Source organism: Mchenga conophoros, linkage group LG7 (assembly GCF_057382185.1).
Source record: "Mchenga conophoros isolate Kocher_MC1m ecotype Shallow Benthic linkage group LG7, M_conophoros_male_GT1.1, whole genome shotgun sequence".
NCBI classification, from domain to species: Eukaryota; Metazoa; Chordata; class Actinopteri; order Cichliformes; family Cichlidae; genus Mchenga; species Mchenga conophoros.
In genome coordinates this window covers 44,817,317-44,836,561 of record NC_140532.1, presented here as the reverse complement: position 1 = coordinate 44,836,561, position 19,245 = coordinate 44,817,317, and the positions used below count along the sequence as shown (strand labels likewise).

The window sequence follows — 19,245 nt, the reverse complement described above, 5'->3', positions numbered from 1 at the left end:
GCCGCACAGAAAAGGTATCTGGCAAAGATCTCCCTTTAATCAGCTCTTAAAACCATTTCACTTTGGATAAAATATACAATTTGACATTTGGATGCAAGTCTTTTATTAAGGCGTTAGGTGGGTGTAAAAAAAAATTTTAATTAAAATAAACAGATGATTTGATAAAGTTTTGTCGCAACCCACCAAAAAAGTACATCTGTAGAAACATTAAAGCCTTTAAAACGTCTCAAAGTAAATTTGGATGGATTTTTTTTTGTACTTCTTAGTAATTTACTTTGTACAAAGTGGCAAACTGTTCTTCGTAATGACAAACAGCTCTAGACCGCAAAATCTGGAGCCGATTTACGAGGCATTAGCAAACGCTGGAGATGTGGGGTGAGAGGACAATGGGAGCGATGAAAATAAAGTACATACAATCTAAACAGACGTAAAAAGCCAAGTTTTTCCACTGTTTATGAAGTTTATGAATTGCAGTGAGAGGACCATAAGCCTAAAGAAAATGATATTTATGATAAAATCCTTTCTGATTTATGGGTTTCCCCTTAACACAGAAGAGTGCACATATATACACATAAAGGCTTCACAGCGTTGTCAGGGGGACAGATACTGTACAATTTAGGAACATAATTGATGCTCCTTTGCTGAGTACTCAACAATAATTCTGTCTTGCGACTAATTGCCCACCGTGTCAGCTGTCCTGTATAAAATGAACTGACACTGAAGTCTCTCAGATTTTGCGTTTCTTCCATTCTGGCTCCTGGTCGGGCTCCTCATCCTCTGATTCCTCTGCAAACACGGGCTCTGGCTGGGTCCTAAAGGGATTAACAAAGAGGAATGATTTACCTGCTTCTTTAAAAGTCTTCAGAGCAAAACAATGAAACGTACGAACAAAGAAAATCAGCAGAGCAAATGAGAAGTAATGGAGAAAGTTACATTTCTAGTGCACTGGAGTAAAGTTTTATTCTATATAGAATAAACATGGCTTACTGAAATTTAGGCCGTAAACTGAAACTTTCCAGATTAAAAATTTTTCAACACCAAAACATTAAACTAACCTGAAATGTTTTGAATGACTTGAATGAGTCTATTTAGCAACTGTCACTCCTGTGATCTGTTGGCCAGAGTCTCTGCAAGTTTATGATTATGATAAATGACTAACTGATCGTGTCAGCGCACGTGAGTTAAAAATAAAAAATAAAAAAAACAAAAAAACCCTCCTGTGACGACTTTGGCTCGTTGAGTACCTGGAACGTCAGCCTTTGTGACTTTTTAGTAAAATTTCTTCGGTGTTCTAAGAAATGAAGGTAAAGTCGTGCAAAAAATGTCCAAAAAACTGAAACATTCATGCACAAAATGTACAACTATCTTCGCAGACCGCCATAAAAAAAGGCACTGGCATGTCGTTGTGCTACCCTAAGACAAGTTTATCACGGCCAACACGGCAGCTTTATTAAGTAGCATCCAAACTACGCAGGTGTGTGAAGATAAATACACACAGTTGGAGGGTTTTTGCAGTTTACCTCAGAGAATAATCTAAAATTCTTAGACCAAAGAACACTCTGACAAGAATGAAAATAAAAGTTTATTTGAAGGTGATCATCAGATTTAAAAAATACACACGAATGTCTGGTGATGTTGGGACCAGGTAGATTTTCTCCTAAAACAAACATCAGATTTATGAGACATAATTCCATTAAATGCTGTCAGATTTCTGATTATTCCCATTTTGTTTTAAACAATGTGCTTTAAGTTACACTGAGCTATGGTGTGTGCATACTATTGAGTCATTTTTTTCTTTGTTGTTGTGTATTTTAATGCAAAAGCTCTTCACTCTGAGTGCTTGTTTTTGCACCTTTCAAATAAACATGCATAATTGCAACAAAAAATCTATAGCTGCTTGCAACACCTCTAAGCATTAACTGAATGTTTAAACCCCCAGAGAGCTGTAACGGTGAAAAGTAGCCCACTGTGTGAGCAGCCAGGCTAACGTACTTCATCTGATTTACCTACTACACTGTGTATCACAAGGATACTAAATTTAACTCGAGCTTGTTTGCCTGCAGTCTGAAAGACAGACTGTTTGATTTGGCTCAGATTTGTTCCACGCTTACATAGCTGTCGGATCCTGATAGTGATCTAAAACTGTCTGTTGCTCTCTGCTCTGCAGTTTCGAGTGCGTGAAACAGTACAGCTTTTTAAACATTTATGTGTCACACCGGTAAGAAGAAACCTACCTATGTGACACCTCGCAGTACTAAAAAGCAGACACACTCATCTTACACTGTCTGATAATGAGAGAGGGTGGGTGGGTGAGCAGGACGGGAACCATCACATGGACACAGTGTGTGAATTATTCATGCATTTTTCTCTTACTCTGTGTATGCTGGAGCAATCCAATAAGGGTTCTCTGATGCTTCCTTGGCATGACGCAGGATGGCCTCTCGCGGGTTACTGTCGTCCGTTTTATCTAATGCGATGTTCTTCACAATGAATGACGACAACGTGCCACCGTGAGCTGCGACTCTGCCTCCTCGGCCTGTCAGTGCACACATTTAGTGGATTAGATCCAGCTGAGACTCATGAACATACAAAACTACATGTAAATTACTGAAACTGTGCATCTTCTAAGAGTTCAGCGAATCCTAAACATCAGTAAAGTGTTACTTTGAATAGTTGGCAGTAAATCAGCATGTCCGTGCAAACACAGCAATCCACCTCAACCAAAGCGTTCACAAAGAGGTTGCTGCCAATCGTTCCCGGATGGTTGCGGAGCGGTCTCTAGGCCCGTGTTACTGGGGCCTCATTCACTTAACCCCACCTTAATAGACAGGAACATGAGCTGATCATCATAATGGGCAAACAGCAGATGTAAGGCTATGATGAGTGTCCTTTTCTCACCAGTGGATATTAGACCTCTTAACTAGCTAATGAGCTGAAGTTCTGAAAACCGGGATTTTACATTTTTGAAACTTTGGCGACTTCACACGGCGTCACAGGAAAATCCCAGACGTGTGAGATTTATTTACTCATATTGATGTACTACATATTAATCTATAGTACAAAATGAGATGTTGGAAAGTGATGAAATTTGTGGGTTAGGTAATTAATTTTTTGGCATCAGTGGGAAAAAACGCGTAACCTTTCTCGATACTTAAATTCATGTGATCTGGGAGGAAAGCAGACTTCCAAACCTCCACTTAGCTTTGTTTTCAGGTTTAAGAAAATCTAGTTTGTGACATGAGGCTTTAAGAGAGAGGATGTTCCAGATGGCTGTTTAAAAATATAGATGTGACTCTCTTACTACTTTAAAACATAATGGGAACATTACGCTTTCTTCAATTATCGGGTTGTCACATATTTAATTTTTAGTCCCTCCACAAAGCAGCGCATACAAGCTCGGCTCTTTGCTGCAGCATCCGTATGCTGGATTTGGCTGCACTTAATGGAACTTTTGGGGGGGGAAACTTCCTGCTTTCCAGAGAGGACAACTTAAAGGATCAAGGATATGATACACACACATGCACGCATACTTAAAACATGTAGGGATTTCCTGCTGAAGCTGGGCCATAGGTTTGTTTGGGGATTGAGAGGCACCTCTTTCCATTGCTTGTAAGCATCCGGCCAACCACCAAACGTTACCTTGCAGTCATCCAAAGTCATTTTTCACAAAAAACAAACAATATAAAGTTCGTCTGTAATCTAAAAACCCAGGACCTGCTATCAAACTTCCCACCTTTTCATGAAGTGGATCTTCTTTTTTCATTCGCAGACTGTTCAGTTTAGACTTGTGTCTTTTTCTCAACCTCATTGACACTTTTATTTGTTTCATTTATTTTACACACACACATACACACACACACACACACACACACACACACACACACACACACACACACGCATATATATATATATTTTTTTTAAATTTTTAATTTTTTTTCTTTCTATTTGTTATCTTTAAGCAAAGTTTGTGTTTACTATTTATAAGCCTCTATAAGAGTTAAACGACTCATACACTATTTGGTATATATTGAAAAACAATTATTTCCTTGAATCCAAAACATTTGATTGGCCTCATGTGCAGCTTAAGGTAGACCTGTTGTGATTGGCCTAAACTTCCAAATGGCTTAAACATGTCTTTTGAACCTAAAAAAAAATCCCCACTGTGGAACCATTATATTGTTGCAAAGACATTGTGCTGAGGGATTAAGTGAAAAAACAGTGGTAGTGAAGAGACGGTGAGCCAGCTGGATACTGTGATACAGGAAACACTGTCTGGCCCTTTGCCATATTGAAACACAGCTCACAACGGTACCTATTATTATTTTTAGGTGTAGTATTTTGTAGAAGTGTGTTAAAAGGCGTCTTTAAAAAATATGAGGCAAGAGTAAATCTCTGAGAGACTGTTACAGCTCGACATCAGCTGGATTGCATAATACCAAGCAACAATACCAACAATTACGGGTTTGCACATCTGCCTTGCACCAAATCTTGTAGGTGTCCAGTTATGAACATGACTCACATCCAAAACAAAAACAGCCGCTGAATTGCAGCCAAACCTGATTAATCTAATCTTGTTTAACATCACTTTTCATATCACCTTTGGTCCTTTCGTTTTCTTCTTGTTCACTTAACTTTTTGGTTTTTGCATTACTAATTTTAAAAACAGGCAACAACAACAACAAAAAAGAAAAAAAGAAGAAGAAAAGAGCATGTTACCTGGTCCAGACACCGGAGGCTCGGGTTTGTGGGATTTCTTTGGATCAAGTCTGTCCTTCTCCAGCTGTTTGCGTGTACTGCGCTGTCGGGCCTCTCTGAACATGGGTAAGGCATGAGCTGGAGACGCACAGAGTAAACAAGGACAATCAGTTGCTTAGGTAACTAAGACCAACACAACACTGCCACACAAATAAGTAGTCAAGGCACCGAGGAAATTGTCCTTAAAAAGTACAGACAGAAATAGAAACAGAAAGAAAATGAACACATTTCATGATTTCACCTACTGCACTGTTGGCATTAGATACACAGCGTACATGCAAAAACAGGCACTTGTACACAAATTATTTCCTTAGATCTAAAATCTACTTTATCGCCAAACCAGCATATCAGCTGTTCTCTGAGCCAGGATGCATCACGTTCCTCAAAAATAATGTTGAATATACAGGTTTTTCATGTCGCCTATATTAACTGATAAAACAATCACCAGAGTTTGTCAAATATCTTCACAGATATGGAGAACACAGTGTGCAAATATGTCACTAGCTGCATTTAAATACATTTTTGGATAGATTTGTGGGGATTTATGGTGAACAAATAGACTTAGAAGGACACCAGGTGCACAGATGGTGACCACATGTTCAACTTTACTGACTTACACGCTTGATTTTTGAGCTAAATACAAATGTCTGACATCATTAGTCATGTACAAGTCCATATAGAGGCTTCACAAATCTCAAGCAACGAGCTAGATGACTGCATTGTGCAACAAAACAACCTCCTATTCCAAAAAGTACTCAGGCTATAATTGTTTATTTTATTTGGTTTGGTGCGCTTCCTTCTGAAATTGAACATTATCTACAAGGACGACCCTCAAGAATTTTGACCACTTATATTTCATAAACAAGGCCCCAGGTGACCCCCAGCAGCGTCCCACCTATTGTGTTCTTCTTCTGCTGTAATGCACACCAGCATATTCAATACAAGTTTCAATTCAGACAATCACTCTACTGCTTTTCACACCTTTGTGCACACCATCACAACAAGGGCCGCCAGTACTTAAACTCATGAGTGCATGAGTGAACTGGTGCCCTGAAAAGTGTGTGGTGTGTGTGTGTGTGTGTGTCTGTGTGTGTGTGTGAACAAGCCAGTTTGTGTTAGAAAGTGTGTATGCTGCTCTTATCCTCAGGGGTTACAAGGTGACACTCTAGTAAAGAGTTAGATAAAGTGATTTTCCATTCAGGCGTCCCATCAGTGTTAATTCTTCTGTGCCATGCTACATTAAGCAAAAAGGTTACTGTTAACAGATTCCCTCGCTTTTCTCAATGGGCCATCACTTGCTTCCTGTGCCTTCTAATTTTCCAATGCCAGGGCATCAAGTGCGTCACTCACCACTTTTGGCAGTCAAATGCCTGTCTACTTCACACCCTGTTGGCATGGCAATGAAATCACATGATGCATTTGAAAAGGTAGCCCAAACAATAAATGGCATTTGAATGGGGTCCTAGAAGCCAATCAGCGACGCCGAGTCGGCAGCTGTCACAGTCCTCTAGGTCTATGACTTCAGTCTGGGGCCACAGGAGTGAGAGGCACGCACCCAACAGATGACAACCTCGTGTGTTGGTGATATGACAGCATGACAGGTAGTGTTTGTGTGTGTGGTTAGACCAGCAGCGGATCACGCCAGCGGGGGTGGGAGAGGAGGTTGTCCCTAGCGTGATCCTGCATAACCGAAGACCACATGGCCATCGCGTGGCACAGTGCCCCTCCGGCTTTATATTCAATACTCCACACCCAACTCCATCTGCTAATGAACACCCTGAACACTCACTAATTCCTCACAAAGCCTCCACCCGTCATGAGATAAAGCGTGTCTGAATATTTGTGTATGCGTGTGTGTCTGAGAGGGAGACAGAAAGAGAAGCCAGAGCGGATGTAAACCAGGACTGGCATTTTAGTTCTCTCTGTCTGAAAAGAAACATGCTCTGCTTGTCACGTCACATTTCGAAGATGGTTGGCATTGTTTTGGTGATACTTCTTTTGTCCTGTTTAAATCCCACTACCTTACTGTATGAAGCAGATTAGCAGATCGTCTGTGACTTGAGGGTGACATGATAAAAGCGGTATAAACTCACTGGCCACTTCGCTACTTACATCTCCTCAACTGCTCATTAATGCAAATATCCAATCAGCTGAGTATTTCAGAAACTACTGATCTACTATATTTTTTCACACTACGATTTCTAGGGTTTACAGATAATGGTCTGAAAAAAAGAAAAAAAAATTGAGTGAGCTCCAGTTCTCTGGGTGAAAATGCTTTGTTGATGTCAGAGGTGGAAGAGACTGATCAGACCACTTCAAGCTGATAGGAAGGAAACAATAACCCCAATAAGCACTTCTTACAACCAAGGTATACAGAAGAGCATCCCTGAACACACAATCGAGCCTTGAAGCAGTACAAGACCACAGTGTGAGCTCTGCCAGCTAGGAAACCGAGGCCACAATGCACAAAGGCTCATCACAATTAGACAACAGAGTATTGGAGAAATGTTGCTGGTCTGATGAGTCTTAATTTATGCTCTTAAATTCAGATAGCCGACTTAGAATTTGATTTAACCAACAAGAAAGCATGGATCCATCCTGCCAGGTATCAAAGGCTCAGGCTGGTGGTGGTACAATGGTAAGGGGGATATTACCTTGGAAAAGTTTAGGTCCCTTAGTCACGATTGTGCATCGTTTAAATGCAACACCCTACCTCAGTATTTTTGCTGACTATGTCGATCCTTTTATGACCACAGTGTACCCATCATCTGCTGGCTGCTTCCAGCCAGATAACACGGTGTGTCACAAACCTCAAATCAGCTCAGATTGTTTCTTGAACATGTGAGTTCACTGCACTCAAATGGCCTCCACAGTCTTCATATCTCAATTCAACAGAGCACCTTTAGAATGTGATGCAACGGGAGATTCACATCGTCCACGTGCAGCCGATAAATCTGCAGCCACTGTGTGATGCTGCCATGCCAATATGGACCAACATCTCTGAGAAATGCTTCCAACACCTTGTTGAATATATGTCACGAAGAATTCAACTCAGTATCCACCCAGTACTTAATAAAGTGGCCGATGAACATTTATGATTTGCATTAAAAAGGTGAGTGGACAAGCCCATCCAAGGTGCACCCTGGATGGGATAGACTCCAGCCCAACTATGACCCAGAATTGGACAAGCAGAAGCACATGGATGGATGGTGAAAATTAATAACACACACATTATTATTTGGAAAATCTGTTTTCTACACTTGTGTGTGGAGAAACTTACGTGTGATGATGTAGTCTTGTGTAAGAGCCTCTGCATGTTTCTCTTTGCGCTTACTCTTCACTACGCACAGCTTAGCCCCCCTGGAAAGAGTTATACATGGTGCTATTTAAAAATATTTCATAGAATACGTTTATGATCCTGTGCGCTCCAGATTTATGGTTAGAAATATCAGAATTACTTGTTATTTAAATAAGTCTCATCTGAGAATTTCACAACATACTTCAGATAAGGCAAAAGTGAGAGATTTATCTGTAAAAGGTCTAAACCGAACATACCTGTGACTTTTAACGGGGTCATAATACACCTTAACCAGCCCATTTCCAGTTCCCACCATTATCTGGTTAAGTTTGGGGTGCCACAGGCAGCGGACAACACTCTGAAATACAAGCAAAAAGAGACAAAAACAAAATAAGTCACTTAAGCACTTTTCTACAGTTACCCAAGGCTGTATGTGTGAGGAGGTTATACTTTCAAACAGAGGTCTGCATCAGTTTAGGTGCCAGATTTACAGGCACATTTTTGCTCCTCAGCCAACAAAGGTAACAATCCTATTTTATTGTCCTGAGTATTGTGAGTGTGTGCGACCCAGGTTGGTTGTGATGCAGAGGGGATCAGTCCCAGCATGCTCTGCTGCTCTAGTTGACTATATTTGGTTGTTGGGATGAGGCCTGGATCCCTCAGTCTGTGTGTGACAGATGGCCCAGTGCCAATACGCAAATGTGACCACATTTATCCAGAGGTTTGGTTGTGTGTGTGTGTCTGAGAGAGAGAAAGAAAAATACAGACAAAACAGGGGCAGAGTAAGAAATGTAGTCATAATGACGAAGACTCTGTTCATTCTGTGATATGCAAGTTACAGCAGAGAACTCGAAACCCCCTGCAGTTGTCTCTGCTTTCTTTGCACACGTTATTAGATCATCACAGCCTTCAGTGGTTAATTCTGGGCTATTGTTAACACACACTTTATCTGTGGATAAGCTTGTGGTCTGTATGTCCTGTAGTTGTACAGACATTTAGTACGTCTTTATATGGAACAGAGAAGGCAATCTGATGGGGTCTGGGACAGAAGCGTTGGATGGGGGTAGGTAGGACTATGACTGGGATGTCCTGGGATTCTGTGAGAGTGAAAGCTGCTTAACGCCCAGCTGTTCAGCTTCCCACCAGGATACCAGAGGAAGGCGTCTCAATAGCACACATGTGATCATCCATACACAAGCACGTACATGCACACAAAAGAACAGACAGGGGAGGACTTGTACATAAATGTACATAGAGGAAAACACGCCTAGCTCTTTGATATGAAAACTATAAAGAGTCTACAAGTGTTCTATAAACCAAGATATTCTTTCACAGCATGAAAGAATAAAATTGCTTTACGCTGACCCATTTTCCAAACACACAATTAAGACTATCTATGCTTTCGGTAAATTAAAATCACACAACCAGGCTTCGTTTTACTCACGCCTCATACATATTTGCACCATCAAGCCAGTAGCTCAGTGGTGTGTCACTCATGAGACAGACGAGGGTTAATCTGCTCAACCAGATGAGCCAGCTGTAATTAATTGGAGGATCTAGAAAAATGCTAGAAACAGAACGTGCCGAACACACGCCTCGCATACTCTTTTCTTACAATGGGACATGCATAATTTGAGTTAATAATTCCAATACAAATGCATGTGCAATACATACACTGGCTCATTCACCTAGTCTCACACACACTCATCCAGCACTGAAACTATTTGGTCTGGGATAGATGTGTGTCCCAACACATACCAGCGTGCATGAATTATAATTTCACAAACTGTGGATTTGTTTCAGTTTAAATGTGTAATTAATTGGCCTATCTAAGTTGCTAAAGCAACAAAAGACAGTCATGCAGAGAAATGCAGACATTCACTTCACAGGTCCTGTCAAAGCACGCACTCAGAAAAGCCAATGCAACAGGATGAGTGACAAAGAGGCCAGAACAGCTACCTAGTCAAGTTAAAAAAACAACAACAACCAAGCAAAATTTGCTTTTTGATACCTCTGAAAATAACTGTGTTAACAGTGGAGCAAATCTAACATAAAAACCTGAGCAGCCTAAAACGACCTAGGTCAGCGGAGCCAATCCCAGCTGCACCCACCGAAAAACCCACAGCCAAGCACAGCTCAGTCCAGTCCAGACTGCTTTCCAGATATTCAGAGAAGCATGTTTATACTCCAGGAACCCCTGTTTACACTTCAAGTCCACAAAATTACATCACATTATGAGAGAGGAAACTTTAATCAGTCAGTTCTTCAGTAACATGCTTCTACGTTCCATCAGATTAAAATAACGAAGACTGACTATGGATAAACATAACAACAGCCACTTGGCCAATATATATGCCGATTATGAAATAAGGCACTAATGAGACATAACAGTCAGTTGTAGTTCTTGTTTGGCTGCTGGTGAGTGGATCCAAATGTGCACTGCTTCTGAAAGACTGAGTTATAATGGTTAAATGAACGCAGCAGAAGGAAAAAAGAGAGAAGAATGCTAGTTTAAGCAACTCCGCTACACAGTAAGAGGGCTACGCTCCAAGAAGTCTACAAATAGCACAAACTACCTGACTGGAACTCTGTGCTGACTTCCAAGGTACGCTTGGTAAGAGAAAACACAGGACACAGGTAAGTGTCAAAAGTCCCCTTTAAAGGTATGGTAAAGAGAACCGCTGACTTTCAGTGAGCTGTAAAAGAAGAACAGCTCACTTCAGAGGTTTTGTTTTTGTAGCTAAAGGAAAGAAGAAAATTAAATGTTGGTATCTGCACTTTAAACACTGTACAGTTATTCAGCGCTGGAGGTTTGGAGATGCATTTATGCATCTTACTTTAAAAGGTGCTCGATTTCCAGAAATGAAGCACTGATCAAGCAGAATTCAAAGCACCATTTAATGTCTAATTCTTGCTATATTAGACTTTGCAACAAAATTTAAAGTTTCTACCAAAATCTCTAATTTTTTCCAATCTTTACCCAAATATGCTAGACCATTCCTCACATTATCTTTTAGGAGCTCAGTCATTTAGAAGAGGTGTAAGGCAGAGCAGCCAATACTCCACACTGAATAAAGCCAGGAGAGATTGGTTTGGGCATCTGTGAATGTTCTGGGTATGCTGAAGAGATTTCATCTTTCTGCTAGCTTGGAAACACCTCAATGTCACCATTAAGTTGCTAGAGTCTCCCCAGCCACGTTGCCTAGGGAGACTGAGGTCTATATTATCTATGCTTATGGCTCACTCACACTAAAGCAGAGATAAGACAGCAACCTTCTTTAGACTAGAGGGCAAAAAAAATCTGTGTTTGCCCAGAGTTTGATGTTGCAGCATCTTCAGTCTTTGGGTGACCACTTTGGACTGCAAGGTGAATGCACAGGGCACCTGATAGGAGGCAACCTGTCTCCAAGCAAATGCAGTCCAACTTGGACTGACGGCACTCACTTTCAGACAAACTGGTGAAGATCTGCATAACTTGTAAACACAGAGTGCCAGAACATTGCAGCCTTGGGTAGTCTGCGTTGATGAGCTCAACAACTCTGTGATGAGTCTCTTTCCAATAAGGGACTAAAATCAACTGGTTGTATTCTGGTCATATTCCTATATAAAAACGTTACCGGGTGCCTATGTCATTCTGCAATTAAACTGCAAGTACATTACCATTTATTGAGGAGTTTCTGAATTTACAATTGTACTCTCTGAGGTTCTGGCTGGACTTTGAATGCAAATAGCCAGTGTAGATTTCAGTTTAATGTGAATGTAGACGACAGAGTTGCAGCAGACATATTTGCGATTTTCACGAAGTTGTCACAGACAGCACACAGATACAATAATTTTGGCTGTGCCACAGTGACCAAGCACTGCTTTTACTAGTAGAATGGCAGCATTAGACTGTTGCGTCCAGCTAAGTTGCAGGAAATAGATGGATGGAAGCACAACCAATCATCATCATTGTGTTTACAATCTCAGGTATCATTGGAAAGTGGACTACTGGCCTTGAGGTCTGCACTTTGCCATTGTGATTCTGCTTGTGGAGTATCAATAATATATGGCCAATACCGCGTGAATAACGTGAATTAAATTTGTGATTTGAGTGACGTATCAAAACATGATTAATATTATTTACTACACAGCAACAGTAGAGACATAACAGAAGAAAAAGGTTCCATACAGCAAACGTCCTCAGATGGATTTTCCCACAGCAGGAAATGTCATTATATAAAGTATTTATGGTGCACATATGTAGTTGGGATCAAATGTGCATATATAGATAAAATGACAATCGGCACACAGAAGTATGCACACACACACAGATTTACAGAAAGTGCATAAGTGCTGCAGGGTTCAGCCTCCATTTGAAATGCAGCCAAAGCTTGATGCTTTTTTAGTAAACAGGATCTCACCTGGTTTCTGACCCATCTGATGGACTAAGATAAGCTTAAGCGTGTCTGAAATATTTACCAAACAAGCCTGAAACAGCCTCTGCTCCTGAGCGCACCCCAGAATCCAGGTCTGAGGTTATGTAGACTGTTTAGTTAGAAATGATTGGTGGCCCTTCCTTTCACTCGCCTGCTTGGTACGCCACTTTATAAAGACTGCACTTAAATTCTGGAGCCATCCGAGAGCTGACGGCTGATGTAAACATAGTAAATAGCACATTCATCAGGTTCACCGAGTGCATGCTGGAGATAACTGATCTGCTGCACAAAACTAAATTCACACATCAAAATTACTTTAGAAAATCGAATTAACGTACTGATACGAGCAGGTGTGGGTGACCGATTTATACTTGAACTGCTGTGTTGTTGGTCAGCGGGTGGGGTGAAGAAGTTTATCAACTCAACACAGGAAAAAAATGGTCTAAGCTAGACAGTCTATAAATCATTCCTCCTGCAACCAACCACGCTTTTAAATCATGTTTTAGAAGAAGTTCTGATTCTTAAACACAAACATTTCTTTGTTTCTTACTTTATTTCTGTGTCCCTGTGGGCCAACAAACTGAGAGGTTTTAGGACATATAAAAGCAAATAAATCAGATTGAGACAGAATCCATATCAGGATTAAGTTCCTTTTGGAGGGAAAAGACATCAGTCAAAGTAGTCAGACCCAAAGAAGACAACAGGATTGCTGGTTTTTGTTCATTTAAGGTTTTTGTCTGTGTGGTAGAAATTTAACTCACATTTGTGGAGACAGTGACAGACTTTTTTCAATGATAAGCACCCACGAGCCCGTGCCGTGACTTCTGTTAAAAAGCCATGCCATGTTTCTAATGTGCCATCCATTGAAATCTACTCAAACCATCCCACAGAAAAATTCTTTACTTGTAAAAACAGAGCCCCTTTTAACTGAATGCTGTTTTGCTGTTCTAGCATTAAACAACTTTCATTCTTATTTTGCTTTATTTAAGACTTTTTTGAAACATGCAGCTGGTATAAAAATAAAAAGTGTAATAAAATTAGGCAACTATTTGATATGTTGCCATTATCTGGTTTAAAAATAGGGCTTTGGTGGATTGTATCATTGCATTCTGTTTTCATTTACATTTCACAGTGTGTCCAAACTATTTTGCAAATGGGGTTGTAAATTTTGGGAATTTAGTACAATTAACACAAATAAAAGCACTGCCAAGACGACTTGCAGCCTGCATCATTCCTTAATCTAAAATCTTTTTTTCTGCCGCATTAGGCTGGATTTTGTGGGAAATCTACTGGATTTCTGTACGGCTCACAGTGTCAAAAGACAGGAAGAGGTATTTTGCCATCCTTTAAGTGAAACTGAGCTGACACTTCCAGAGGTTCTTCGAATGGCAGATGGTGGAGCAAGTGAAAGGCCAATGGAAAAATCACTTCCAAATGTTTACCCTCTTCAGTAAAGGGAAAGAGAAGACAAACGTCCACAGAGTGATGCAAAGGAGGAGGAGGCTGTTAAGTTCTGCACAGACTCTTTGACCCAAAGAATCTGAGGTCTTTTGTTTTAATGCTACCTATAGTTAAAGTGAGAGCAAATGTTATAACCACAAGTGTGTAAGTGTTTGTGAGGCTTTTCAAATACTTAAATAAAAGACAACTTTAACTGCTTTGTCTAAATGACTGAGAACTACACATAAAATATGTGGATTATGGTGTTTGCAGATTAATAATGCCACCGTTTCTGAATGACAGCATTATCATTACACTCAGAGGTCAAGTGTACGCGTCAGTGTTTAGTCCTGTCAGGTTTGTGGAGTGTCGTCTTCTAACTGTCACCAATCAAAAGCCCTAGCTATTTAGAGAGCAGAAGACTTTTAAAAAAGCAAGACCACTCACGCAGAGAAGAAATGTGGCTTTGAATTTCATAAACAATAACGAAAAACTTGGTAGGTATCTTGGTACATACACTTCATGGTATTGGTGTGTCAATCAGTTGACAGTGAGGGGGTACCACGATGTTAAAACAAGCTGTTCTTTTTTGGCAACATTGTAACCAACAGAGAAATCAGAGAATTCATTTTGTGTCGACAACATGGGCAATATGACAAAAGTTACCAAGTGTATGGACACCTGAAAGCTTAGATTTAAACTCAGTCATTTTATTTAAGACAGCTAAATTGCAATTATAAAACAGGAATGAATAATGTTTAATTTCAGGTTTAATTAAAAAAACGGACCATTTTTCCACTCCCGTCAGTTAGTGCAGCTGAGCAGTGGGGTGTGCACTTAGTGTGAATGCTGTGCCAAGTTTTGCAAGATAACAGCAGCTGGCTGGCAGGGTTGGAGGACACACACACACACACACACACACACACACACACACACACACACACACACACACACACACACACACACACAGTCTTTTCTCTTTCCCCTCTCCTTCTTGTTCATTCAATGGCCTATGTGGAAGGAGCATGCCTCAGCCGAGGAAACTGAGTTAGAAAGCATTAGTTTCAGTCAGGACTCAATGTTATGTCTATAGATAGACACCATTAAATCTCTGAAAAGGGTTTGAAGATTGAGAGAAAGAGGCGGAGGAGCAGGAAGCAGCAAAAAAAGTGCTTTCTACTGTCGAAAGCACCTCTGCAAATCATTTCAGCACCTATGGCTGGTTGCCCACACCAAATGGATTTCTGAGAAAGCGGGATTAGTGTAAAAGTACAGAGCATGCTCATGTGTCTGACAGAGTACTCTGTATGTGGGAATGGGACGTGTGGATTGTGTTTTTAGATAATTAAATTTCAAATATAACTCAAAGGCAGTGCGCATAAAAGTGTCAATAGCTGTCCTGCCAATAGGTTTGTGGGAATATTGCAATAAGGAAAGGTCACATTGCCCCACTTTTACCTTTAACTTGCCTTTATTCTCCTTCAAAACTCAGCTCATAGAGCTCTGATTTTTTTTCTTACCTCAATGATGCTATATTATACTTTGTTTACAGTTGAATTCTGCTCACACACAGTGATTTACAGAGGAAAATGTCTAGTCACTGCCAGACAACTGTGCTACTTATTAGATAGAGAAAAAGAAAAAACCAAACCCACATTTCTTTATCTGCAGAAAGTCATTCTTTAGCTCAAATGATAATTTAAGGCAGTTTTGTAGAGTTGTTTATTGAGTTTAGCTCAAATTCTGCAACGCACATTTCAAGCTGAAATCGTAAAAAAGCAGTGGAATGCATTGGGCTAAACAGATCTTTAAATGAGTCCTTAGACTACTGCTGTTGTGTTTTCAAAACATTTTAGATGCTTCAGTTTTGCTTGAGCGCAAACCACTTATGTTGAGAAGGAATGACTGTCATATTGATTTCATTATGTGTCATTGTGTATTCATCATCTTTTCCACTGCTCGTTATGTGTTCAAGGTCACCGTTTTGTTTGTAACTAACATATCACATCAACGAGCTGGAAAACATCTTGTTGCTGTGGTTGTTGGGGATTTGAGGCAGAACTTACTGCGTTGGTGACATCTATTTCGTAGACCCTCTGAAACGAAATGCGGTCAAAGAAAACAAGCTTCCCATTTCCTTCATCTTTCTTCACCGACGTCCCTGTCACCAGAAGCTTGTCATCTGGGCTAAAACAGCAGTCGGTCCTAACAGGGAAAGTTACAGACATGCATTATTGGGTAATAATGCATATGTAAGCACTTACAGCAACAAACAGGTAGATTATAATTAAGATGACAGTTAAGACTCTCACATGGAAAAGTAGTTGGTCAGACCACTAACTCCATTCACTGGCTTCCTGAAGTTGCGTATATCCCACATCTTGAGAGTGTCATCGCCTAGGGGGGGAAAAAAATAACAGTTGGGGACAAAAGGCAAACTGTAAATTGTGAGTCACCACAGACAAAACTTTCCTGAAGGTTATTTACTTTACTATAGTGCAGCGCATCCTCCTTAACATAGAACAAGGCTGTATGAGTTATTTTTCATTTACATTACAGAATAATGTGAAGCGGAGGTCTCCTATGCAGAGTTATTCCAGTTTACCTTTGTGCTAGACATCTCTTCTCCAGATTACATACCAAGCTAAGTCTGCAGGGTGTTGCTGTTAATGATCCATGCTTATTTGTATACTCAGACTGAAAAGCCACTGCTTCCCAACAGTGATCTTTGACCTTAAAACAGACCCTCTTAGCTTGGGTACTGATGACCAGAACTTCAAATTGTGGCTGTTAAGCTTGGCAGATAAGGGTAAGGCTTTTTTAAAAACTTTATTTAATGTTCTGTTTTTTTTACCTCCACGTGAAGCAAGCATCGTGCCATCATAAGAAAAGCTGAGGCACGAGGTGTCCGATCCTGGGGTGTGGGCTTGCCGACAGTGGAACTTTGTATGAACCTAGAAAGACGGAAAAAGAGAAAGCGACGCATTAGCGACATCACTTTCTACAAGCCATGGTGCAGGTTTATGGTTTCATAATGATGTATATTACAACTGCATGATACAGATCCTATCTAAAGATCCCAGTTCGCTTCTGTTTGTTTTGCAAGTGACACAAATAGAAAGAACTGGACAAAAATGTTAAACATGTTAATATTTATCACATAAACATCACAGACAAAGCGACAGCTAGAAAAAAAATGCGATAAGTCTTGATAAGTAGTTTTTCCATAAACACAACGTTTTTTCGGTCAATATTAATCATCAGTGTTAAAAAGAGTTATTACAACCTCTTGATAAACCACTGCATGGAACTGCCACTGCTCTGCTTCAGTAGCAAGACATTTTAGTCTTGCTGTAGTAACAAAAAGACCTTTTCATTCCCTGTGTTTTCCAAACAACACACGGTTCCCATTTGCACTATGAGCACCAAATTATATATTTAACTATAAAGCCCTCTTAGAGCCTATGAAATACCAACAAGACACCACACTCTCCACTCTTTTCAGCAAGACCACAGACATTTATCTTGGCAAGTTTTTAAGTCCCTGCCTGACAGGTGGTATTTTGATTTTTTCCTACCTGAAATGGTATTCTAATACTCTTACTGCACACAGTTTAGTAGCCTGCAACAGGCGAAAGACACACTATCACTGCCAGGGGTCACTCTTTGGTATATTAGCCATCTTTGAATGAGTGGTTTGCCACAGTCGGCACCCAGTAACAACAACTAGCAATGCACAATATCAACAATTCCACTTCTCGACAACATGTGCAACAAGCATAGATGACAGTAGCAGCTAGTGGAGTGGACAAGATTATTTTTCATACTCTTCAAAGTGTGGCTATTAAGTATTAATTTAATAATATATGTTCTGTTCAATTTTTAATTATTATTATTTGAGGAAATAATTTGGCACAGAAATTGTGAAATATTAATGGGCTCTGGTGCTGCTGAGTGACTGCTGCTCGTCAAACACATTTCATTCCAATGTTGACCCTGTGCTAACTTGCATATGACAAATAAAACTGAAACTGAACTGAACTGAACTGGTGCCACTAATATATGGATTTTCACAAGGTTCTGTTTCTGAGCCCTTAATTTCTACTTACACGTTGATGCTTTGCCATAATATTTTTTTTTAAATCCTTATCATTTTAAGAAGCTTATGTTCAGTAAGAGAGATCTATGTTCAGTTTGGTTCCAGTATTCCTGGGTGCTCGGGCTAATCAACTGTTTATATCAATCTCAGCTCTGCAGTCATCACTTTGGCCCAATCATTTTCTTGCCTGCCTTCTGCGAGCCAATCAGACTCTGTTACATGTGCTTTAAATGCCATTGCGCTTATGTCATTCTGCCCTTTGTGCATCCCGCCTCAACTCCACCTCATCCTAGTCAGTAAGAGACTGGGATGATCAGCCTGCTTCATCTCTGCCACCGCCAGTGATTACACACTTCCATGAAATGCTCATGACACACAGTTATAGTTTCAAGCTAATGGAAAACAAGGTCTACATATGCACAGCTGATTCCAGTAACTGGTTGGCATAAGACTAAGCATTTAAAATGAAAAAGTTTATTATCATAGTTCTAACTTAAGCGTAATTACCCTCGATTTTACCCATTATCATTAAATACCTCAGTGCTGACTAGCATAATAACTGTTATTCAGTCATAATTTTCCATTGGGTAAGAAGCCGGGTACACCCTGGACAGGTTGTCAATCTGTCACACACAGACAGGCAACCAATCACACCCATGTTCACACCTGCGGTCAGTTTAGACTCATCAATTAACCTAATCCCATGTATGTCTTTGGACTGTGGGAGAAAACCCACAGAGACATAAAGAGATCCACACGGGAAAGTCCACTTCAGACTGGAGTCAAACCCAGGACCTTCTTGCTGTGAGGCAACAGGGATAGCCTCTGCCTCCTGTCATATAATTTTCCAGTTTAAGACAGAAAAATGTCAATCATTTTTATTTGGCAGGAATTTAGAAACTGTACTTTATGCTCAAATGTGAAGATTTCTTTTGTCCCATGTGAATGTAAACTGAATACTTTTTTTGGGTTTGATTTTTGTTTTTACTGAATCAGCATATTAGTTGACTTTTGAAAATAACTGTTATTTTGCTAAATGGGTATGTGCAATTCTAAAACAGAGCTGGTACAGTTGCATCCCAACAGGCTACAGGGCAAAAGCAGCTGCAATGAAAACATAGGGGTAAATTGCACATCGCAAATTACAACCTTGAGGCAGCGTTTTCACTAAATTGTGAGTAAAGTTCTGCCCTTGTGAACATTTCCTTGGGATGTTGCTATATACAGAATGAGAA

At 40.2% G+C, this 19,245-nt stretch overlaps 1 protein-coding gene across 1 annotated transcript in view; it reads right to left on the bottom strand.

Annotated features, from left to right (window-relative positions):
• Positions 1–86: 86 nt before the first annotated feature.
• wdr70 (WD repeat domain 70) overlaps positions 87–19,245 on the bottom strand; it is a 43,157-nt gene continuing 23,998 nt past the window's right edge. Inside the window, exons 11-18 of the mRNA XM_085279598.1 lie at positions 16,766–16,865; positions 16,224–16,308; positions 15,978–16,116; positions 8,311–8,411; positions 8,036–8,115; positions 4,717–4,833; positions 2,374–2,536; positions 87–812 (exon numbers count right to left, since the gene is read on the bottom strand). Of these exons, the coding sequence (XP_085135724.1) occupies positions 728–812; positions 2,374–2,536; positions 4,717–4,833; positions 8,036–8,115; positions 8,311–8,411; positions 15,978–16,116; positions 16,224–16,308; positions 16,766–16,865 (870 nt within the window). The 3' untranslated portion in view covers positions 87–727. The remainder of the gene's footprint in view (positions 813–2,373; positions 2,537–4,716; positions 4,834–8,035; positions 8,116–8,310; positions 8,412–15,977; positions 16,117–16,223; positions 16,309–16,765; positions 16,866–19,245) is intronic.